The 24,992-nt window shown below is 36.9% G+C and overlaps 4 protein-coding genes and 1 long non-coding RNA gene across 6 annotated transcripts; 3 read left to right on the top strand and 2 right to left on the bottom strand.

The window, feature by feature from the left end:
- Positions 1-402: 402 nt before the first annotated feature.
- On the bottom strand, positions 403-3,222 carry LOC125608974. The gene is made up of 2 exons (XR_007339508.1): positions 2,823-3,222; positions 403-2,713 (listed from the first exon to the last, which is right to left on the bottom strand). It is a non-coding gene; the product is annotated as an uncharacterized LOC125608974 (long non-coding RNA).
- A 233-nt stretch (positions 3,223-3,455) lies between these two features.
- LOC106451952 (zinc finger protein BRUTUS) lies at positions 3,456-9,707 on the top strand. Of its 2 annotated transcripts, none has more exons than XM_013893948.3 (14): positions 3,456-4,022; positions 4,215-4,424; positions 4,509-4,703; positions 4,784-5,148; positions 5,284-5,512; positions 5,659-5,827; positions 5,930-7,147; positions 7,302-7,473; positions 7,982-8,200; positions 8,292-8,429; positions 8,546-8,780; positions 8,878-8,937; positions 9,042-9,113; positions 9,196-9,707. In XM_013893948.3, exons 1-14 carry the CDS (start codon positions 3,714-3,716, stop codon positions 9,337-9,339), a joined length of 3,735 nt encoding a protein of 1,244 aa, XP_013749402.2. In that variant the 5' UTR covers positions 3,456-3,713; the 3' UTR covers positions 9,340-9,707. The 2 variants fall into 2 exon arrangements, with proteins under 2 accessions (XP_013749402.2, XP_013749401.2); XM_013893947.3 differs by having other exon boundaries at positions 4,784-5,157.
- Positions 9,708-10,725: 1,018 nt separating this feature from the next.
- LOC106345254 lies at positions 10,726-11,871 on the top strand. Its single transcript, XM_013784480.3, has 2 exons — positions 10,726-11,369; positions 11,451-11,871. Exons 1-2 carry the CDS (start codon positions 10,833-10,835, stop codon positions 11,535-11,537), a joined length of 624 nt encoding a protein of 207 aa, XP_013639934.2. The 5' UTR covers positions 10,726-10,832; the 3' UTR covers positions 11,538-11,871.
- A 170-nt stretch (positions 11,872-12,041) lies between these two features.
- On the top strand, positions 12,042-13,766 carry LOC106345255. The gene is made up of 2 exons (XM_013784482.3): positions 12,042-12,722; positions 12,810-13,766. The coding sequence occupies exon 2, from the start codon at positions 12,824-12,826 to the stop codon at positions 13,580-13,582; it is 759 nt and encodes a 252-aa protein (XP_013639936.1). The 5' UTR covers positions 12,042-12,722; positions 12,810-12,823; the 3' UTR covers positions 13,583-13,766.
- Positions 13,767-13,950: 184 nt separating this feature from the next.
- LOC106451953 lies at positions 13,951-16,750 on the bottom strand. Its single transcript, XM_013893949.3, has one exon. It carries the CDS (start codon positions 16,592-16,594, stop codon positions 14,063-14,065), a length of 2,532 nt encoding a protein of 843 aa, XP_013749403.3. The 5' UTR covers positions 16,595-16,750; the 3' UTR covers positions 13,951-14,062.
- Positions 16,751-24,992: the final 8,242 nt, after the last annotated feature.

Raw genomic sequence — 24,992 nt, 5'->3', positions numbered from 1 at the left:
TACACGTTCGGCATCGAAAAGCTTTCTCTGTCACTGAAACACTGTGTAAAAGTAAGGAAACAAATACAATCTTTTCTTGGTTTTAATATTTTTGGTTGCTGTGAATTGTAACCTTAGTTCTCTATCTTAGTTACAAGATCTTCACTGAATGCGAGGCATGGAAGACTTTTAATGATGGCTCTACTTTGCTGAAATAGGAATGAGCTTCCAATGAATAAAGGTAAACCATAAGAGATACCCCATTCAAAACCCAATGTGTCAATAGAGAATAGAAGTTCTAATTTTTCTAAGTCAGTTTTTCATTTATCATGCAGGTCGGATTATGTGTTGGTCACAGCAGAGCATGGCCAATAACAAATATGAAGTGAAGGATGACCAGTAACAAATATAAAAGGCCTAATGAACACATTCTTGATTTTATAAAATAGAATTACAATTTTGAAGTGGATAATGAAGGAAGTAATAAACCTTTTTGAAAATAGAATTACCTGTATTTCTTCCTGGGATAAAATCCTATTATGTCCTAAGCCAAAAATATTATTTTTTACAGACCATGTGATGCATGTGGCAGCTTTTACAATTGTAAACTTATCTTTGATAACTCTTTGTTTCTTCGTCGGCTAAAGGGCTTCCCGTTCAGTCCGATATGATTGCCAGACCTGCCCAAGATTAGGAAATAAACATTGGGATTTAGACATCTGACACAGAATATCAAATTTAGATTGTAATATGGAGTTGTGTTAAAAAAAAAAAGATTGTAATATGGACCTACTGATTATTTAGCAATCTATCTATCACTAAATGAAAAGAGATATGAAAGGACAATTAGTGAAGAAAATATGTTTAGGCCATGTCTGGCAATAGTTACCTTGATAACTTGCAAACTTCCTCCGCTTGATAGTACGTGAAAACATACCTACTAATATGCGTTTTTCAACAAGGTGGGGATAAAAGTACACAAATGTTTCCTTGAAAGATCACTAAAACTAAAGAAAGGGGAAAATATAATCTCAAAGGATCAAGTCGAATTGAAAACTCAGAAAGGTACGTAATGTTGGAGAGCGTGCATGTTCGAGGGACATCATAAGGATATAGAGCCACATAGGATCCCAATCGATCCAAGACTCACTAAAGGATATTATTCCCCCAGAAAGTTAGGTTACTCGAATGAAGAAATCGACTTAAGCTTTGGTTTGTTTTTACTGTAAACAAAAAAATAGTATGAAGATAATGTTATTGGAAGTATATGCAAAATTCCCCCAATTGGTATATAAAATTTTATTTTTATAACAGTGTAATAACCTGATTTTGTTTTTTTAAATACTAATTGTAAAACCAACTAATATTTAATAATAAAAGTTAAATAAATTGTGAATATCTATTCAGAATATTTAGATTATCTTTTTACGCCGAGTTAATATTTTAACTATAGCTGGACTGTAAGATTTGTCTTTTTGTTTATAAAAAACAAATAATAAAATAAATAATAATATCTTCATAGAATTTTCAGTGTATTTAACACATAAAACATTTTTAAAAGTTTTTTTAATTAAAGAAATAGGTAATTAAATTAGCTTTACTAATTATAATTGTAAAAAATAGATTATAATCGTAAAAATAGATTATAAAAGATTAAATAAGAGATAAATAAAAACATACACATGATATAATAACACATATAACGAGAACAATACGCGATGTTGAGATAAATGGTATATTTTCATAATAAAATAAATATGTACGCAAAATATTTTTGAGAATAGCTTAGGTTTAATAAATTATTTATTCATTTTACATTGTTCACTATTCCACTTAGGAGAAAACAATAAATTGTGAATTTACTCATTTTAATTTAATTTATTATTTATATTTTTTATAACATATATGTAATATATTATAATGTAAATATATATAATATAATGCTTTTTATATAGATCCGGGCGTAGCCCGGATAAAATCTCTAGTACTTATAATTCCACATAATTAGGAACAAAAACCAACTAAATACTATAAAAATAAAAATTATAAAAATTAGTTAGTATAAACTTTTAAACTATATACTTGCTCTAATGATTCAGCCGTATGATCACGATCATGGGTTGTATGCACTCTGGTAGATGCCTCATTCATGCATTAATTGTAGAAAAAATAAAAACATCTATGACTATGATCATATACTAATATTTAAAGAACACTGTGATTATTCAACCCTTTTTTTAGAACAATTATTCAACTCTTATAGATGCATCTATGACTATGATCCTTTAGGATTTAAAGTAAATTTTAGATGATATATATTATTATAATTTCTCAAGGTTTGTAAAGGTCACCGTACAAAATTACGTGGAATAACGTTGAAATGCATACATACTTTTACTTTGACTAATCTCTTTTTTTATTGTTACTTAAAGTCAAGAACGGCGTGTTGTTAATTTGTTCTACTTATAAAGTAATTAAGTTGTTGTGAAATCGAGGAAAAGAATATTGAATATACATTATTGAAATGGTCCCATAATAAATGTTTGTGTTTTTCTTATATGCTTGAAGAACAAATAAAAGGGAATGTGTTGTGGAGAAGAGAGCGCGAGTGGAACTTGTTGCTACCTAATTGTCGCCACACTTCCCACACGTCCCTCTTGTGTCTTTACTTTTCACCACTTCCTCTCTTTGTAACCCTCTTTTTCACATTCACCAAATCACCATCTTCTGTCAACTTTTTTTAAAAATGTTTACAATATTATTATAATGTTCCCAAAATCAATTCACTAAAATCTAGTAAACCTTAGAGCACATGCAACTCAATTAAAATAAAATGATCAAACCTTTGTATAATTGCACTAATCAATTAAAGCAAAACCGCTAAGCAATAGTTTAATCAGTGGTTGGAGAAGCTATGTGGCTCCTTTAGATTACGAATGGGTGCTCCACAACCATCTCTCTGTCATTCCTCAATATTAAAAACAAGTTTAGAACAAAATACGAATCTTTGTTAACTGGATTAGTACTAATATTCTATAAAACTTCAAAGCAAAGTTCATCTTTTCTTTGGAATTGAAAGCTAAACCTCAAACATTATCAAATTTATTTGATATTATCTTTAATCAAAAAGAGGTCAACACTATCACAATATTTTTAAACAAAGCCTACTCGAATTCCATGTAAGCATCTCGAAGTACCTTTTTTGCCCCTCATCTTCATCATAGATTCATAACATAAAAAAAGTCCTTATTCTCCGAGAACCAGCGTCCCTGTCCCGCGGACCATTAGCGTTCGTAGGTAAGCAGTACGCTCGTACGTGTCGAGAGGCAACCAGTCACGTGCCAACCTGAGTTGGTTACATCAGCATCCAAGCATCCAACGTGGCGATGGTAATGGCCACGTGCTACGAAACCTTGTATAAGAAACACCCACCCAATCCCCAAGCTCCTTTATCCATTATTTAAGTCGTATATAAAAACATTTTCAAAGGTCGTATATTTTAAAATTTTAAACAGTTAAAAGTATTTTTTTTCGATTATAATCCAAAAATTAAAAAAGAAAGCAAAATCAAAATCAAAATCGATATCAGACAACACCTCGACCTTTCTTTCTCCTTCCCATCGTCTCCGTTGAATACAACCACACATAATCCACGAGCTCAGATTTCAAAAAATCGACGGTTGTAGAAGACGGAAGTAGAATCGAGTGGCGGAGATTTCTTTCACGGACACGAAATGGCGACGCCGTTGCCGGACTTTGAGGCGGCGAGAGGTGGCGGAGGAGGAGTAGCGTCTTCATCAACCACGGTGCTTACGAGCAGCGTACCTTCTTCTGCGGCGAGTACGTTCACGGAGGACGCGGAGGAGATTTCTCCGATCCTGATTTTCCTATTCTTTCACAAGGCGGTATGCAGTGAGCTCGAATCGCTTCATAGGCTGGCGCTTGAGTTTGCTACAGGTCACCATGTTGATCTCCGTCTCCTCCGTGAACGGTATCGGTTCCTTAGATCCATCTATAAGCATCACTGCAATGCCGAGGACGAGGTAATGCCAAAAAGCTGGCTCTCTTCTCTCTGTGGAAACATTCGAAAATCACAATTTGTAAAGCGTCTTTGCTTTGATTTTTACATTTCTTGATTCTGATTAGTGCTTTGAAGATTTGGAATCTGTTGGAGCGTATGTGTGTTATGAGGAGAAGCTCTTGACGGTTGTATATATATATATCTGTGGATGCAGGTGATCTTTTCAGCTCTTGACATACGCGTGAAGAACGTAGCGCAGACGTATTCTCTTGAGCACCAAGGTGAAGGCACCCTCTTCGATCATCTTTTTGAGCTGCTGAATTCCGCCACGGAGATTGATGAGAGTTATCGGAGGGAGTTGGCTAGCAGTACTGGAGCACTTAAGACATCTGTTAGCCAGCACTTGGCTAAAGAACAGAAACAGGTTACGTTTTATTATTCACAGAGCAAGTTCTTAGGATTACGCATTGGCCTGTATCAAAAAGTGTTTCTTTTTGCTTGCTGACAGGTGTTCCCGTTACTTATTGAGAAATTTAAGCACGAGGAGCAAGCTTACATAGTCTGGAGGTTTCTCTGCAGCATTCCTGTGAATATGCTTGCCGTGTTTCTTCCGTGGCTGGCTTCCTCTATTTCAATAGATGAAAGCAAGGAGATGCAGATGTGCTTGAGCAAGATAGTTCCTGGCGAAAAGCTCCTTCAGCAGGTAAGTTTTGATATGAGATCCGACTTTAAAAGTTGAAATGACTTTTGGAGTTGTTGTTTGATATTTTTTCTCTGATGAAGGTTATTTTCACCTGGTTGGGAGGGAAAAGCGATACTATGGCTTCGCGTGGTGTAGAGGATTCTTCGTTCCAGTGTTGTCTAGATTCTTCTAGCAGCATGCTTCCGTGCAAAACTAGTAGAGCACAGTGCCCATGTGAGGGATCCAAGGCCGGGAAGAGAAAGTACCCGGAGCTTACTGAGTATGAAGCTCCTGATGCTCCTATGCACCCAATTGATGAGATAAAAATTTGGCACAAGTCAATCAACAAGGAGATGAAGGAAATAGCTGATGAGGCTAGGAAAATTCAGCTGTCTGGAGATTTTTCGGATTTATCTGCATTTGATGAACGCTTGCAGTATATTGCTGAAGTATGCATCTTTCACAGGTATTTATTGTATGTGAATCTTGCTCATCTTTCCTATTTTCATGCTTAACCACGTTTCTGCATGAGATCGTTATGATTCTAAATGGAGTTCTCTTAAATTTTCTGAGATGGTACACTATTATTTTGTCGTTGCAGTCTTGCAGAGGACAAGATCATATTTCCAGCAGTAGATGGGGAGTTTTCATTTTCCGAGGAGCACGATGAAGAAGAAAACCAGTTTAACGAGTTCCGGTGCTTAATTGAAAAAATCAAAAGTGCTGGAGCCTCTTCTACTTCTGCTGCTGAATTTTACACCAAGCTGTGCTCACATGCGGATCAAATAATGGAAACTATTCAAAGGCACTTCCACAACGAGGAAATTCAGGTGGACTTTTCCCCTAAGTGTTGTGACATATACTCTTGTTAACAATTGTTAACAAGTGAAACTATGAAAGTTCGGCATAAGATCAGTTGGCTATGAAGATCCAAGATGCCAATTTAGGATGTCAGCTAACTTCACAATATTTGCAGGTGCTGCCCCTTGCACGAAAGAACTTCAGCTTTAAAAGACAACAAGAGATTCTCTACCAAAGCCTGTGCATAATGCCCTTAAGATTAATTGAACGTGTTTTGCCATGGTTGACTGCATCGTTAACAGAAGATGAAGCAAAGAATTTTCTGAAGAATTTGCAAGCTGGAGGTACGGTCTTCTCTTTTCATTCTTGACTAAACTTCACCTTTTAAAAAAAATTATTAGCGACTTACAATCTTGTACGATTACATGTTTTTGTTGTGGGCTCAGCACCTAAATCGGATGCTGCTCTCGTTACTCTTTTCTCTGGTTGGGCATGCAAAGGACGCAAAGCGGGGGAATGCTTGTCTCCAAAGGCGAATGGTTCATGCCCTGCTAAAACACTAAGCAACATTGAAGAAGTCTACCTTCAGTCATGTAATGCTTGTGTGTCTTTGCCATGCCCGAGTAGGAGTATAAAAGCGTGTTGCCAGCATCAGGATAAAAGGCCAGCTAAGCGAACTGTTGTGTCGTCTTGTGGACAAAATGCCACCCCTCACTCTTCAGAAGTCGCAAATGGAAATGGCAGGTCATGCTGTGTTCCGGATCTCGGAGTTAACAGTGATTGTCTGGGACTTGGTTCCCTTCCAGCAGCTAAATCTATGAGATCTTCTTCGCTAAACTCTGCTGCGCCCGCTCTTAATTCTAGCCTCTTTGGTTGGGAAATGGATAGCAACAGCTTTGATACTGGACATGCCGAGCGGCCAGTTGCTACAATATTCAAGTTTCACAAGGCCATAAGCAAAGATCTGGAGTTTCTTGATGTAGAATCTGGAAAGCTCATTGATTGCGATGAAACGTTTATTCGTCAGTTCATAGGTCGATTTCACCTACTCTGGGGTTTCTACAAGGCTCATAGTAATGCAGAAGATGATATCCTCTTTCCAGCTTTGGAGTCGAAGGAGACGCTTCACAATGTCAGCCACTCTTACACGCTCGACCATAAACATGAGGAAAAGTTGTTTGGAGATATTTACAGTGTTCTTACTGAGCTTTCAGTTCTTCATGAGAAGTTACAGACTGATTCTATGGTGGAGGACACAACTCAAACTGACATTGTTCAGGCTGATATTGACAGTGGTGACTGCAAGAAGAAGTACAACGAACTGGCTACAAAGCTTCAAGGGATGTGCAAATCCATTAAGATCACACTGGATCAACATATATTCTTGGAGGAACTGGAGCTCTGGCCTCTATTTGACAAACATTTCTCCATTCAAGAGCAAGACAAGATTGTGGGTCGTATAATCGGGACAACGGGTGCTGAAGTTCTTCAATCCATGTTGCCATGGGTGACTTCCGCACTTTCTGAAGATGAGCAAAACAGAATGATGGATACATGGAAGCAGGCAACCAAGAACACAATGTTCGATGAATGGCTCAACGAATGCTGGAAAGGATCACCCGACTCATCCTCAATGGAAAGAGCCAAACCTAGTCTACACAGAGGTAAAGCAATTGGCTAACTATTTTTCACCAACTTAACATCTAGCTGGCTTTTATGTAGACCATAGATGTTTGTGACTTCATAGCTCATACTTTGGTTGGCTAGTTTCTCTCTGCTAAGCTTGGTTCGCTTATGTCAAGTTTATTTTTCATATAGATAATGATCATCAAGAAGTCTTGGACCAAACTGGTCAACTTTTTAAGCCGGGTTGGAAAGATATTTTCCGCATGAATCAGAACGAACTAGAGGCTGAAATCAGGAAGGTTTATCAGGACACAACACTTGATCCAAGGAGAAAAGATTATCTAGTACAAAATTGGAGGACCAGGTCTGACTTTTTTTTCACTATTTCCCTGCATATATCCGTAATTCCACATTTTCGTGCATGCCTGACGTAAACGTAGAGCCCCAAAAATATAATCCCCTGTATTACTTGAAAACAAAAAACTTACACAGTGGCAGAGCAAGGGTCCTCTTTGTAAGTAATCTTGGTTCCCTTGAATTGAATTGATCATTGTATTGATATGTGATTATATAATACATACGGGCGAGTGATTCTAGGAGAATATACTGAGAATAGTATCTAACGATATCTAAACTATACAAATGATACGTATCATCTAGTACTCTTGTCTATCCTGGTTTCCCGATCCAAAACGAACTTGTGTATATTTTATTATATATATATATATATATATATCTGCATGTCCTCCATTGAACAATTTTCTGAACGATAGCTAATCTATAATCTCATTCACATCTCCCTCATACCTAAAACCCTTTTTTTTCCTAGAATAACATTCATTTTACATTTCGATTGTGAATGCTTTTATCAGTCGATGGATAGCGGCTCAGCAAAAGTTACCCAAGGAAACAGAAACTGCTTTAAATGGTGATGTTGCACTTGGATGTTTCCCGTCTTTTAGAGATCCCGAGAAGCAGATATTTGGATGCGAGCATTACAAGCGTAACTGCAAGCTTCGGGCTGCTTGTTGTGGTCAGTTGTTCACTTGTAGGTTTTGCCATGACAAAGTAAGCGACCACTCCATGGATAGGTAAGATCTTATACAAATCTCCCCTACTCAAATTGAACACTTTCTTCATGTTTGTTTCTCAGTGATATGATTGTATATTTGGAACAAACAGAAAATTGGTGACGGAAATGCTCTGCATGCGGTGCCTGAAGGTGCAACCTTGTGGCCCCATTTGCACAACGCCTTCATGCGAAGGATTCCCAATGGCAAAGCACTATTGCAGCATTTGCAAACTTTTCGATGATGAAAGGTAAGCAAAACCCAACAATTTGATCTATATAATAACCAATCGCTACATTTGCGTTTGTTAAAATATCAAACTTGAGCAGCTATTCTAACATTTAGAAACTATTATATTCTTTTCAGAGCTGTTTACCATTGTCCATTCTGCAACCTTTGCCGGGTCGGTGAGGGATTAGGAATTGATTATTTCCATTGCATGACATGTAACTGTTGCCTGGGGATGAAGTTAGTAAACCACAAGTGTCTGGAGAAAAGCCTCGAGACGAATTGCCCCATATGCTGTGAATTTCTTTTCACTTCGAGTGAAGCAGTCAGAGCCTTACCATGTGGTCACTACATGCACTCAGCTTGCTTCCAGGTTTGCAAATCTCTCTTTATTTTTTCTCCATTAAACGTAGGTTTACCTTGTATCGCCTTAAATCAAAACACTTCGCTGTTTCTGTGGTCATTTTCAGGCTTACACTTGCAGCCACTACACATGTCCAATCTGTGGAAAATCACTAGGAGATATGGCGGTAAATTATTCCTTGTCTGTCAGAGCGTAATCTCTCATACAACATCATTGCATATATTATTCACCTAAACATTCTCTTCTTCGTTTCTTTCTCAAACTCTGCAGGTTTATTTCGGTATGCTTGATGCACTGTTAGCAGCAGAAGAACTTCCAGAAGAATACAAAGATCGCTGTCAGGTGAGAAAAACTAAAACTGCTGTTTTTTTAACTCTAGTCTAATTCATTCTATGACGTACTCACAAACAAACAAATGTTTCAGGACATTCTATGTAATGACTGTGAACGCAAAGGAACGACACGGTTCCATTGGTTGTACCATAAATGCGGCACCTGCGGTTCTTACAACACCCGTGTGATCAGATCAGAAACAACAACCGTCCCAGACTGCTCAACCTCATCCTGAAAACAATGTGAGATGTTTTCAACTCCCGTTTCACTTTTTTTTTCTCTTTCGTTTGTGGGTTTCGCTTTCTGTTTCGCACAACGATGTGGTGAAGAAGGTTTCGTATAACAAAAAAGCCCGTTGATAGAATTTTTATTTGTATAGTCTCTCTGAGATGTTAAAGATTTTTGAAGAGTCTGATATTAGGTTACCACCATACATTTTGGCTTTTGGGAAAAGCTCTCTTGTTTCTGGAACATCCCCCATATCATCCCTCCTGTCTGAACATGTCTGTTATTTGTTATTTATTTTCCTTGCATAAGCTGATATTTTCTTTGAAGGGTGTAAATAGTAGCATTTTATTTATATAGAATGAGCATTTTAAGTAATTAGCTCATGATCTGTTACAAAATCTCAAATTAAATTTATCCCAAAACATTCCCGAAGCTTCTTGGCCTCTATGTGGGTATATAGAGGTGTGAACCATTCAATTCTTAGACGCATCCATTCCTTGGGTTTCAGATAGTATTCCTCTCGACGACAACACAATTTCAAACGTACGAGTCATTTCAACAAAGGATAACTCCGGATTTGCCACCACAAAAGGGGCAATACATATATATGCTTTGAGCCTTGACCATTCATGTTTTTCAGAACATACAACTCAAACAACTACTTTGTCTAGTAAATTTCTCAAACCCATCTGACAAAATGTAACTTGATTTTATTCTTGCAGTTTACAAAAGTTGAATTGCACTATAATACCACATAAATGCCTATTAGCCAAGTATTGATGATACAAATAACCATGGATTTTCGTCCCATGATCTGTTCAGCCCCGCTGACCTTTTTTTGAGCAACGCCCCGCTGACCAATACTTGATAATACAGTAAACCATTGATGCATATCCCCATCACGATATACTGGGGCATGCAAGTATGCAACGGTGGTTCATTTTCAATGAAAAATTCTTAGTCTCTAGTGTTAGAACTTGATGCTCAGTTGAATCTCTTTCTCCATAGACCGTCGAGGTCATGCATTTGTATATTAAATTGGTAAGAAAACTTGGGGCAGAATTTATGAGTATTAATCTCACTTCTGGTTTATGATTACAAGAAAGTTGAATGTTAATAAAGTACACACGTCCCTATTTTAAATTTTAATAACCTTTACGAAAACATTATTAACCATCACTTAACAGATTTTTTTTTTTATAAAAAAATTCCTCTAAATTTTCGAATATGGGGGAGTACGTATTTTATAGTACTAATAAACAAATACTGAATTTAGCCGGAGTCTGAAAAAACAATCGATCAAGTAAAAGTAGAACGTTACAATCGCGTCCCAAACATTCTCTCTCCTCTTCCCCGAATAATTCGAACCAAAAAAGGTAAAAATTTCTCCAGAATAAATATTCACACAACACAACAACCAAAACAAAAAAACGAAAACTTTGAACTTTGCTCCAAAGGAAAGCTCTCACCAAAAGGAATCATTTCTTCAATCCAATCCAAATGGAGTTCCCTCCCCCGCCTCCACCTCCCCCGCCGGAGAGATCCAAACGCCTCCACAACTTCACCTTACCTTATCTCCGATGGGGTCAGCAGAGATTCCTCAGGTGCGTCAAGCTCCCTTCTTCCTCCTCCTCCTCTCCTTCTCCCGATCGCGCCAATCACGGATCTCCCTCTCTCCCCGGAGCTGGAGGAGGAGGAGAGTCTGCTCAGCCAAAGGTCTCTGCTTTGGGGAATGGAGATGCTGCAGCAGCTCGGCCGTGGAATCTGAGGACGAGGAGAGCTGCTTGTAACGAGCCTGGTGGAGGAGACGACCCCACCACCACCACCACCACCACCACCACCACGAGGATGATCATCACAAATGAAATTGGCGGAGTCAAGAGAGGTGGTGAAGGAGGTGGTGATGGATCGGAGAAACTGAAATTCTCTGTTTGTTTGTTGAGAGAAGAGATCGAAGAGGATTTCACAGCCTTGATTGGTAAAAAGCCTCCTCGTAGACCAAAGAAGAGACCCAGACTTGTTCAGAAGCAAATGAATGTAATTAATTATAAAGTTCCCTCCTTTTTTCTTGATGTGTGTTTTGCTTTTTTGTTGCTTTAACGGTTTAATGGTTTGCAGACTCTGTTTCCTGGATTGTGGTTAGGGGAAGAAGTAACGGCAGGCTCTTACGACGTCCCTGAGGCTGCTGCTGCTGCTGAAACTTGATTGTAAGGTTTTCTTGAATTTGGGAGTCCCCAAGACCATTCATTCTTCTTCTTTTGTGTATCAATCTTTGTGTTTGTTTTTTCTACTTTTCTCAATATTTTCTTTTGTTGTAAAAAAAGGAAGCAAAAAGAATGTAGTAGCAATGTGCCCCCAACAGTTTTTTAGTGAATGTAGCAATGTCCCAAGACATTTTACTCCTTCTATTGTAAAAGAGAGAGACAACTGGTGTTTTTTTCATTACCAAAAGCTAATTGTAATCTCTCCATGGCAATGGAATCTCCAGCTGTTTCTTTTTTCTGTTAATCAACAATGCAGCTCTCTGCAACTTTCTTTACGTCTTATTTTCTATTTAGTATTTTTTTTTGGTCCCTACTATTAGCAGCTCGGAAGTAACTTGAATGGTATTAAGATTATGCAAAAAAAAAAAGATCTTATCGTTGCTAAGATTAAGCACTTTTGTGTCAAGAAACTCTGCTGAGCAAACAATGTCTCTGCTGTTAGATATTTTGACAACTTTGCAGGGTCCAGACCAAGATTCCTTTTACAACATGTCAAAGGTTTCAGACAGCTTCCTTTCTCTTTCTCTTGGGTAAGTTAAGTTACAAATACTGTTGTATTTTATTGAACATCTTAGCTGGGACACTTGCTTCTTTCCTGCAATTAGGTTTTGCATATTTGATTATACACCTGATAATGATCTGAAAAATCTTCAGAAACCTTCTTGTTCTTGCATGTTCGTGCTTCACGACAGTCAAAAACACTGCCGGTACCAATCGGGTCTATAGAGTATCCAAACTAGCTCGCCTTTAGAAGCATGATCAGGCTGTTAAGATATATCGTAAAAAAAAACTTCAAGGTGGCTCACGTTATCAGTCTTCAGCTTAGGAGAACAGAGGGGAAAGAAATAAAAAGAATAAACTGTTACCTTTGAAGACAAAGTAGAAGGCAAGGTAGGTACTTATTCAACCCTTGAAAATCTCATTTTAGACTCTTTTTTTTGTTTTGGTTCTTTTTTTCGTCTCTTGTAGTAGTGGAACGCCACATCCATTATTTTAATAGAAGTTTTCAACCTCTTAATACATAAGACTTTTGGAGCTTTAATCTCTTAAACGTTTCAAAACATTATGATCTTCAAAACAAAAGTCTCTGAGCAGAGTTTCATCTTTCCTTTTCCTCCATAACAAGGTGAGTTTTCAATCTTCCCTGCATTGCGTTTCTCTGTTTCTCATTGATTCTCTCACTAAACATGATCGTTTGTTCCAAAAACTCCAGCAAAACGGACCATTATGATCTTTGCGGAGTCAAGTCACCAGCGGATATCGTTCGCGGGCGATCTCGGCCAATCAGATAAAGCACTTACAATTGAACAACAACAACAGCCATCAGGAGTGGTTAGAAGAGACACAACACTTTTAGATTCAGAATTCGAGTTCCACACTTCAAGAAGCTTTGATTCCTCACCAGCTGATGAGATCTTCGCTGATGGGATGATCCTTCCTTTCCAAGCAACATCCTCCATGCCAAAACGTCGTTACAAGTACGAGCTCCCTCCTATCGTCTCCTCTATTCCTCCTCCTCCTACTCCGCCGCCATTGCCATCACCGCAACAGTCGAGAAAATACTGTCAGAAGGAGACTCCCGTGGCAGAAACATCTTCATCAAAGTCGTTTTGGAGCTTCAGTAGAAGCTCGAGCCTTAACTGCGATATAAAGAAGAGTCTTATATGTTCCTTTCCTCGTTTGACAAGAAGCATTTCCACAGGATCAGTGATGAATTCGAAGAGGGCAATGCTTAGGGACGTTGACAAGCATAGCTCGCTGAGACATGGAGGAGCCCCACGTCCACAAGCGGATCCTTCATCTTGTCCTCCCTCTTCCTGCTGCAGCTCGTATCAGTTCAGGCCACAAAAGCAATCTGGAAAGAACAGCTGCAGCAGCAGAGGAGGAAGCTTTCGGATTACTCCAGTGATAGGTGGTCCATCTCCGTCTGGATTAGGATCTATCTTACGACTTTCGAAAGATAAGAAGACCAAGAACACAAAGTAGGACTTCTCTCATTGTTTTTATTTTGTTTTTGTGTAACGCTTGAGATTCTGCAACACCACATAGATACATTTATTACCATTATCAGAGTTGTGATTTACTTATAAGGTAACTGATAAGCATGTTGGAACTAATACAAATCTTGATTGATCTGTTATTTACTCTTTTTATATATTTTATCATGTCACTGGTATCTACCTCAGATTTGGCAGCACCAGGTTTCGAATCTAGTTAGCTATATCCTCCTTGGGAGCTGTTGGTGGAACTTGTTCTTGCCAACAATCAAAATACAGATAGACAAAAGATAACCATATTAACACAGGAGAGAGATGATCACGATTAGAAAAACAGAGTAGAAGAAGAAAGCAGTATACAGAGTTGCACTTCCTTATCCTTAAAAGTGAATGTACTACAAAAATTAAATTATCAGATCATACAAACTGGTCGGTGAAGACAAAACAAAGCCGTGTGTGTACTTATAACTCATTTATGGAGATGGTACTGAGAAAGAAAGTCTTGATATGGAGTAGAACGATCTTGCCATTGAGAGACAAGCGCCTTGCACATAAACAAAGCCTTCATATCGAAACTTGCATCACGTTCTTCGAAGCAAATCTCTACCGGAGACATATCATCCAATACCTCAAGCCCTGATCTTTCTCCACCTACAACATCATCATCACTGTCTTTACGACGCACTTTGGAGACAAACTTTGTGAGTTCTTCTGAATCATCCGTCTTTGTGATGGGAGAATAAGCAATGAACCGCTTCTTCTCTTTCTGTGAAAGCCACATGTCATCGTCAAGTGATATGGTTGTCTCGCCTGCACCTGAGTTCGCCATTTCACTAGCCGCTTTGGAGATTTGGTTGCACCTCTCAGCGAACTCTGCATCTGGCGAGAATAACTCTTGTTGTTCTGAGTTTACACAACCGTTGCGGAGCTCGTGTAATGTTAAGAGGACTGGGAGTGGGAGAACAGGACCAATGAGGTCAACACCAGGCCGCACCTTCTTCGACCATTTGCTACTTCTCCGTGACGGTTTCCTTAAGAGGAAAGGTGGTAACTGTGGCAAGTCAGGAACAGATAAGAACTCGAGAGACGGTTTCTTCTTGTCTAACAGAACACCTTCAACCTCAGTGTAGTTTGAGAACGCAAGCAACAAAAGCTCTATAGGTAAGCTTGACCAGGTCTCTCTCAACGCGAAATCAAAAACGCTTGTTGGTGAGGTGATACTGTCGAAGACTGCAGTAACTGTGGAGGAGCATCTATCTCTACCGAACCCGCAGAGATTCAACTTCTCGCATAGCTCCTCGTGGTAGGTCAAGCTAAGAGGATCGCTCTTCTTCTTCGAACCTCCTGAGGATCTCTTTTTACTCATCCTCGATTCTAAGAACTTGACGAGGTTCCCTTTTGTGTAAGCAGAGAGATAGTCTAGTTCGAGGTATTTGAACCGTCTTGGGAGTTTGTATATGTTAGCATCAGGGAAGTACAATAAGTTCTCCTCGTCGGTGTTGCAGGTGGAGTCTCTGTGAGTCACTACTCCTCCCAAGCTAGGAGAAGAACGAAACTTGAGTGCTTCTAGCTTCCCTGAGGATTTTAACTGAATCAAAGTAAACCCATCTGATGAACTGAGTGATGGAAGGTACTTGTTTAAAACTCCAAAACCAAGAACAAGAACTCTCTTCTTCTGCCAATCAATCCACACAGGGAGAGACTCTTTCATTATCACTTCTTTAATTGCACAATCTCCACATAGACATTTACCAGCTGGTGAGAGTAGATTGTGTGGAAGCTCCCATACATACAAGGAAGAAGAATCATTGGCAACAGAAGGAGATGGTCCATAACAGAACATCTGAGACTCTGCATTCCAAAAAGAACCTACTACAACGCATGAAGTAGTTGATTCATCTGTCCGAAACCCGAGATCGGACAAGCTATAGACATCCATAAAGCAAGGCTTCTCAACATCATGCGGCCATTTCAACAAAGGCACTCCTGACCTCTGATCACAAAGATACAGATAGCTCCTAGAAGCTAGAAGAAACCCAAAACTATGGTCACTACTACCCGCCTTGGCAAACGCAACAAACTCTTCAGTTCCAGCCATGTCCAGACTCTCAGACTCCAACAAAGCTCTCACACTACAACAACTCCCAGAGCTTCTGGTGATAACAAAGACCGCATCAGACCGAGCAACGATAAAAGTCCCAAGCCTCCAACCAAACTCACACCCTAACCAACTCTTCCCTTGATGATCCTCCCACGAAACCTTCATCTTGCAACCTCTGAATCCACTGCCATGCCTCTCGTTAAGTTCAAACACAAAGACTTCGCCGTTCTCTAACAGAACCAAACACTCTCCAGTAAGCTGAGAGCTCCAAGAAGCGCTAGCAACAGAAGAACTCTTAAACTGCTGACCTCCAATGTAACTCAAAACCGGCCTCCCTCGAGACTCATCGTACTTGACACAGTACCAATGAACCGAAAACAGCAAACAAACCATAACGTAACCCACATCATTGCACACTCTCAGATCACTACTCGGTTGCACTGATATCTTCAAAACTCTAGAAAAGAACCGCTCTTTCGCTACAAAGGCTTCATCTTTATCCAAACCCATGACCTTGATGTCATCACCGGAGACGGAAACCACCACGAACCCGAGCTGATCGAGGTTAGTCCCTGTGGGGAAAAACACCAAGACGGAACCTTTACCGGGGAAAGGAAGAAACTGGAGGCGGTTGTAGGAGAGAACCCTAGCGGCTTCGTCGTTAGGATGTGGGATACGGAAGGAGGACTCGATTGCGGAAGAAGACGACGGAGGGATGCCTCCGGAGACGGTGAGAAACCGGGCGTGAGTTAGGTGAGGGACGCGGTGGAGAATCGGAGGAGAGAGGGAGGGAGAAGAGAAGAGCAGCTGAGAATCTGATGGGTGCAAGAAGAACGGCGTGACTGGTTCTCGGGCGGAGTACACGGCGGCTTTGCGTCCCCACTCATCTACTGCATCCATTGGAGGTTTTTTGACGGCGAACGGCGGCCAGTTAACCGGCGATTACGCTTGAGGCGGGGAGCAACCGATGCTATTTTTGACCTTAATCGTTCACAAATTTTTATTTATTTTTGTTTTAAAACGGGTTTGTTTTCTTTTGATTTGTAAAAGGTATCGTATAATATCATCCTTACACAAATGTTGGTTCATCTAAATATATAATAAACTTTTTATTAAAATTAAACAAATATAATATAAAACATCCTTATTTTTATCAAATCTTTATTATTTAAAATCATTAATTATCATATATATACTTTAGCCATATTAGGAAATTCCGTAATTTTATTTAAGAAAATAATGAAGCACATTAATAATATATTTATAATAAAAATTAATTTTTTTCTTTGTATGTTATATTTTAAATTTTTAAAAATAATTATAAATTACTAAAATTATTAAAAATTTCACATTCAAATTTTGTGATCCATGGTTTAAATTTTTTGTTATGACTTGATGCAAATAATTAAAAAGTCATATAAGTTGAAAGTCTCATTTAATAAGTATTAAAAGTAAAAGATATATATATATATATATATCATTTTAAATTAAATCATATGAACATATAAAAAATATATAAATATCTTAATTTTGAAATTTACTGTGAACAATTTGTTTTTGATAAAAAATTTGAAAAATATTGACAAGTTAAGTTTTAAAAATATTATAAATCACTTAAACTATTAATCTCACAGTGAAAATTTGTTATCAGTAATTTAAATTTTTTGCTATAACACATACAAATGATAAAAAAATGAGTAAAAATTAACATTTAATAAATATTAATATTAAAATATAATATATACATGTAAATTTTTTTTTGATCAAAATATATACATGTAATTATCATTTAAATTTAATTATATACTATATCAAATAGAAAAAATATTTTTTGGATTAATCAAATTTATTTATATGTTCTCACCAATTTAATTATATAAGTAATAGTTACCGTCATATTAATTATTCAATATATATTTATTATTTCATAATATGTTAGACACATATAATATATAAAAAACATTATATATATAATGTTTATTCCGCGCAAGGCGCGGATCTTAACCTAATTATGTAAGAATCTGTATGTATGAGCGAAACAAAGTGGAGGCAGATTTTTTTAGAACCAGAGTAAATTCGCAGTAGGCTTGGGATTTTGATTTTTATCCATAACCGAATATCCGAACCGGAACCAATCCGAAATGGACCGGTTCGGTTCAGTTTCGGTCCTAGGCTATTTATCCGATGGGTATTAGTGTTAATTATCCATGGGTATCGGTTCGGTTCTGGTTTTTACCCGAAACCGAACGGGTACCCGTTTAACCCGAATTCTATGCTTAAAAAACATAATTTTGTATCTTCCGAAGATCGAACCCGGGTTGGATAGGCAAAGCAACAACTGTAATACCACTAGACTAGTTCAACTTCGTTGTATTTAATACATATAACTAATATATATACGATTTATATTTACTTTTCCTTAAAAAAAAAAAATAAATAAAAACTGGTATATAATTATTTTATTTTGCAAATATTCATATAATTCAAATAAAAAACGGGTATCTGGAACCGACCCGAAACCAATAGTATCCGATCCGAAACCCGAACCGAAATCTACTAAATACCCATTGGGTATAGAATTCATTTATCCAAAAAACCCGGACCCGATCGGATTCTACCAGAATCCAAACCGAATATCAGAAGTCCCAGCCCTAATTCGCAGGTCAAAAAGGAAGAGGATGATGAATGACTCTGTTGCCCTTCATTAACGGAGAAATTATAAAAAATTACGCACATATCTCCTATATATTAATCCTAGAACATTACGACATATTTTCATATCTACATGTCCTCACGAGAATGATTCTTAAAAATTGTTAGAAAAATAAGTTGGTCCATATAAACCTATACTATGATTTTTATTAAACTAACTATCAAATTAATTAGTAGTGTACGAAATAATATTTTTCTTTCATTAAATAAGAGTTACGTAATTACCTAATATGATTAACATATATATGGTAATTAATGATTATGAATAATACATATTTGATAACAATTTTTCTAACCTCTCTCTTTTTTGTTTAATTTTATACTATTAAAAGAAATTAAACAATCCCATTAAGCATATAATAAATAAATTCGATTTTTTCTTATATGTTATATTTTGAATTTTTAAAAACGACTATAAATTACTAAAAAAGGTAAAAAACCCACATTTAAAATTTTGTGATCAATGGTTTAACTTTTTTTTTGTTCAAGCAAGATACAAATGATGATCATATATCGTAGGGGTAGGCGTTCGGATACACGTTCGGGTTTGTATCGGGTATTTCAGTATAAATGTATAAAACCCGTTCGGATATTTCTACACTTCGAGTCGGGTTTGGATATTATATGTTCGGGTTTGGATATTTTGGGCCGGGTTTGGATATTTAAATTTTGAAGAAAAAAATAAATAAATGATTCATTGTTTAAGTTTTTTTTTGTATTTAAAATATATTTTAACTGGTTTTCTAATTTTAAAAAAAAACAAAACTATTAATAGTTTAGAGATAAAACTTTAAAAATAAAAAGACACTAATTTAGTTGTTTTTTGAAATTTTAGATGCAACTTTTGTTAATGCAAGAACCAAAAGCTTGATATATATTTTAAGTGAGTAGTAAATATTTTTGTCCATAATTATATGTATATTATCTAATTTTTAGCAATCAGTATTATTAATATAAATCCTCTATATATTAAAAGAGAAGCATTACAACTTTTGAGGTAGCTATGTATCATCACCACAATGATTCTTACAATACTTAGAGAAATATGTTGATTCATCTAAATATATAATAAATTTTTTTATTAAACTAACCATAAATTAATTATTAATATTCTCAATTTTCTCTTTAAATAAAAATTACGGAATTGCCTAATGTGGCTAGAGTATATACGACAATTAATGACTTTGAATAATAAAGATTCGATTCAAATTAGTGTATCCTCTATTATTTTTGTTTAACTTTAAGTTACTAAAATAAATTAAACAATCACATTAACCATATAATAAAAATGTAGATTTTTCCATATATGTTATATTTTAAACTTTTTAAAAAATTTCACATTAAAGTTTTTATGATCCATGATTTAACTTTTTTTTATAACAAGATACAAATTATTACAAAATCATGTAAGTAGAAAGTCTCATATATATTAATATCGCTTAATTAAATTATATACCATAGAAAATATATAAATATTTTAATTTTGAGATTTTCTTTGAATAATTCTTTTTGATAAAATCTCTGAAGAAATACTAACAACTTAATATTTAAAATTTAAAATTTGCATTGAATGTTTCTAAAAATTATAAATTACTAAAACTTTCAAAAACATTGCACAATGAAAATTTTTTATCAACGATTTAAATGTTTGTTATAAGAGATACAAATAAGTAGAACACATCATTTAACAATATATCAATATTAAAAATATATTTTTTATCTATGTATATATTATGTAAATGTAGTTATATAAAATAGAAAATAGAAAAATTGATTGTTTGGATTAATAAAATTTATTTACGTATTACAACAATTTAGTTATATACGTAATACTTATTGACTTTTTCATTATCCAATATATATATATATAAGAACATATTATACGTAAAATAATTTATATATACGATGTTCATCCCACGCAAGGCGCGGATCTTAATCTTGTAGATAACTATTTGCGTATGGTTAAGATATTATTCACTTATATTTACGTAGATACGAGAGTATATTCCTGATCCCTCAACTATTTTGTACTATAATATACAACGGGTCTAACTGGTAACCATTACAAGAACACTGAGAATGGATAGAAAAGGAACGAAAAAGAATAAACTTATAGGAATGATGAGGAATAATGGTTCCTTATCATATTTAGCGAGGAACAAATTAATTCAATATTTCTCTACAATAAAAGGAATGAAAGGGAATGGAAAGGGAAAACTATTCCTTATGAATGGTAAAATTTCTTAGGAATGTTTTTTTTTTTTTTTAACGCTGATTGTATTCAATAACGAATAGTTTAACAAATGAGTCCCCTGAATCACACACACCTCACAAACAGAGGATTGAGGGAAAACAAGAAACATAATATAGAAAGTAAAAAGAATACACCATTAGGTGTCATATCAAATTGCAGTGGACTGAAGAAGCGAAGCACAACTGCATGGAGAACAGAATATCCACAGCGCCACATCCATGTGACTATACGCCATCATTGGATGCCTCTTCTCAGATAGTGAGGTCAAGCCATTGAGGACCACATGTCGCAAGAGACGCTTGATAACGGTGAACACTTGTGACACTATTAGCGATGAACTAAGATTTCATGTTTTAAGCTTGAACAATGCAACATGTACACGCTAGCATCTGAAGCATGAACAAATGAGATCACAGAGATGACACAAATATGTGCCATTTGTCTTTGATATCGAAAGATCCAAAATTAGGGTCCAGATTGTTAAAGCACAAACTTGGATCTTTTAAACTGGCTCCTTTTTTATCCACAGTAGTGGCTTGAAAAGAACACAAATTTTTGAGATCCTTTTCTTAATTATGGCTTATGATAACCTAACAGTGCCGCTGAAAATGTAACCAACTTGCCATCAGAAAGTCGCAGGAGATAGAGCAAGTCAACAGACACACAAAGACCGTACATTTCATTTCTTAGGAATGTTAAGGAATGCATTATTTCTCTTCATTCCTTGGTCACCATTCATACTTAACGTACATTTCAAGGGAAACACATATACTTTCATGGTATCAGAGGGTTTAAGCAATCCTGAACCATTCTAACGCAATTCCTAGCGTCACTCTCCTTCTCTTTCTCTTCTTCTATCTTCTCAACATCCTTACCAATGGCTGCTGCACCTGCACCCCTTGAGCGCGCCTATGGAGTGACCAACATCAAACACCACATTTCGGTTCTCCTGGATATTGATGATGTCAATTACGATGCGTGGAGGGAACTCATCCTCACATACTGTCAAAGCTTTGACGTCTCTGGTCATCTTGACGGCACTCTACTAACAAACGACAACGACACTGCCTGGACGAAACAAGATGGTCTCGTGAAGCTCTGGCTCTACAGTTCGCTATCAAAGGAGCTCTTCAAGAGCACATTCAAAACCAGAGGCACTTAGAGGGAGATCTAGAATCCGTCTGGAATATTTCTTCCGCGACAACAAAGAAGCACGAGCCATATAGCTCGATCACAAGCTCCGCAACAAAGAAATTGGTGATCTCACGATTCATACCTATTGCCAAGAACTCACATCCATCGCAGATCTCTTAGCCAATGTTGATGCCCCTGTGAGTGAGCGAACACTGGTGACTTATTTTCTCAACGGTCTCAATGGAAAATACGATGACATCATAAATGTCATCATGCATCGCCGACCATTTCCAACTTTTGAAGAAACTCGGTCAATGCTCCTCCTAGAAGAAGACCGGCTTGGAAAAGGCAAGAAACCACAGAAAGGTTCTTGTTGCCACAGAAACCAACACATAAAAGAAGCACCAACAATCAAAGAACCATCAACAGCAATGGTTCAATCAGAACAGAGGACACAGAGGCAGAGGTGGCAATCGCGGTAGAGGCCGAAACCAATACAATCAGCAACAACCCAGCTTCAACCAATGGAACGCTCCATACTGGCAAAGCGGTTATCCAATGTGGGCTCCAGAGCAGTTCAACCCATGGACTCAGCTTCCATTCCCTCAAGCAGGCTAGCTCGGTCCCAGACCACAACAGAAGCAACAAACTCAAACCGGTGGAAATCAAAAGTTCGAGCCTACAATGGATTTTGCGCAGGCCTTCAACACACTGACTCTCATGGATCCTTCGGACAATAATTGGTATATGGACTCCCGAGCAACCGCTCACATGTCAAACACTGCAGGTAATCTTAAGTCTGTTTTTAAAAATAGCATCGGAAAAATGGTAATGGTTGCAAACGGAAGTAAAATCCCGATTACCACATGGTTTCACTCATTCCCCACTAAAACTCGTCCTCTTTCTCTAAATTCAGTTCTTGTCACTCCTTCCATTATAAAGAACTTGATATATGTTCGTCGTTTCACTAAAGATAATTCATGTTCTATTGAGTTTGATCCTCTTGGTTTTTTTGTGAAGGATCTTCATACGACGAAGACGATTCTCCACATGAGACCTCTATCCCATTCTTCCATCTTCAAATAATGTGGCTCTTGTCTCTGCTTTCAATGCATCAATAACCGACTGGCATCGACGTCTGGCACATTCCAGTGACCAAAAGTTGAAATTTCTTATTTCTTCAGATTCTTTTTCATGTAATAATCGTGATACTTCTCACATCTGTCCTGCTTGCCAGTTTGGAAAACAAATAAACCTTCCTTTTTATTATTCAAACACTATTGTTGATCATCCTATCGATATTGTGCATACAGATTTACGGATTTCGCCAGTGCAGAGTGTTAGTGGTATCAAATACTATGTTCTCTTCCTTGATCATCACTTTCACTTTCTATGGGTTTATCCTATGCAATATAAACATGAAACATTTTCAAAATTCCTTCATTTTGCCAACTATGTTAAAACTCAGTTTGGCAAAGACATTAAATCACTTCAATGCAACAATGGAGGTGAGTTTAACAACTCTCAGTTTCATGATTTCTTCGCAGACAAGGGAATAACCTTCCGTTTTTTATGTCCTCACACATCTCAACAAAACGGTAAATCAGAAAGAATGATCCGCACTATCAATAATGCGATGCGGAGTCATCTCCCCTCTTCTTTCTGGGTAGAGGCCTTACACACGGCAGTCCACATCCTCAATCTTCTACTGTCAAAAGTCATCCAAAACAGAGTCCCATTCTTGGTATTATTCAAAAAGCCAATCTCTTATTCTCATTAAAAAACTTTCGGTTGCTTATGCTATGCTAATATCAACCATTCTCACCACAAAAAGCTTTCTCCAAGATCCACAAAATGTCTTTTCTTAGGTTACCCTTACAAAGGGTACCGCTGCATGGATCTTTCAACAAAGAAAATCATCTTCTCACGTCATGTCATCTTCGACGAGACGAGCTTTCCGTATAATGACTCTAAAACTCTAGAAAAGAATCGCTCTTTCCCCCACAAAGACTTCACCCCTATCCAAACCCATGACCCGGATTCCATCAGAGTCGTCTCTGGTGGAAACCTCCACGAACCCGATTTGATCGAGATGCCGGCGACGGTGAGAAATCGAGCCTGTGTTAGGTGAGCGACGCGGTGGAGAATCGGAGGGTAGAGAGAGAGAGAGAGAGAGAGAGAGAGAGAGAGAGAGAGAGAGAGAGAGAGAGAGAGAGAGAGAGAGAGAGAGAGAGAGAGAGAGAGAGAGAGAGAGAGATAGAGAGAGAGAATGCAAGTAATTTTTTGGGAAACTTTAGTTTCCACTTTTTTTTTCCTTTTCAAAATTGTCTAAAACCCACAACAACAACAAAAAAAAAAAGTGTCAAGAGTCTCAAAAAAAAAAAAAAAAAACTAAAGGGAAACACGATCACTCAAATTTCAAGTCTCAGCTTCTCTTCTTTGCTGGTTCACCAGTTTTCTTCTTAACTTGTTTGTATTAATTTTTTTTTTAAATAAGCCATTTTAACTTTAATTTAAAAAACTAAAATAAATAAATTCTATGATTACTACCTTCAATTGTTTCTTTGAAGTTCACTAGAGCCTTCATTAATCCTCGCCGGCATCAAATCCCCAAGATTCATCTGCCAAAAACAATTATAATCATTGTATTTTATAAAATAAAAAAAGTTAAACATAAAAGTCAAATCATTACCAGCAGGAACTCGTATCTAGATTTACAGCTGTTGAAGGGACGGTTCATGATAGAGGCGACAGTTGTCCATTAGACATTTCTTCCAAAACCGTCGACTAACTCTCTGAGTGGTGCATCTTCTTTATTTGTCCAAAACTATTATTAAACAACATTTATTTAGAATCCAACATAATAAAAGAAAGAGTAACCAACCCTAAGTTACCTAATTAACCTAATCCAAAATCAACACTACTATTACATTCAATAGACTGGTTTGCATCATATATCTCATCTAATCGTCAAAACGAACTTTATACTTTAGAAAATTACTTTAAAGATACCAAATTCCAAAATCAATTGTCTAACAAATCTGAATTTTGGTGTGTTTGGTTTTAGAAGTCATTCAGTGTTGTTTGGTCAATCCTTGTGCAGTCAAATGTATCATGTTAGATGATATATAGTTAGATATATAAATTTAAAACATTTGATGATAAATGATTGTAGTTAAATATAGTAAATTCTGAAGT

The sequence above is a fragment of the Brassica napus genome, chromosome A5 (assembly GCF_020379485.1).
Source record: "Brassica napus cultivar Da-Ae chromosome A5, Da-Ae, whole genome shotgun sequence".
In the NCBI taxonomy this organism is placed as follows: domain Eukaryota; kingdom Viridiplantae; phylum Streptophyta; class Magnoliopsida; order Brassicales; family Brassicaceae; genus Brassica; species Brassica napus.
This window is presented reverse-complemented; position numbering and strand designations above follow the sequence as displayed.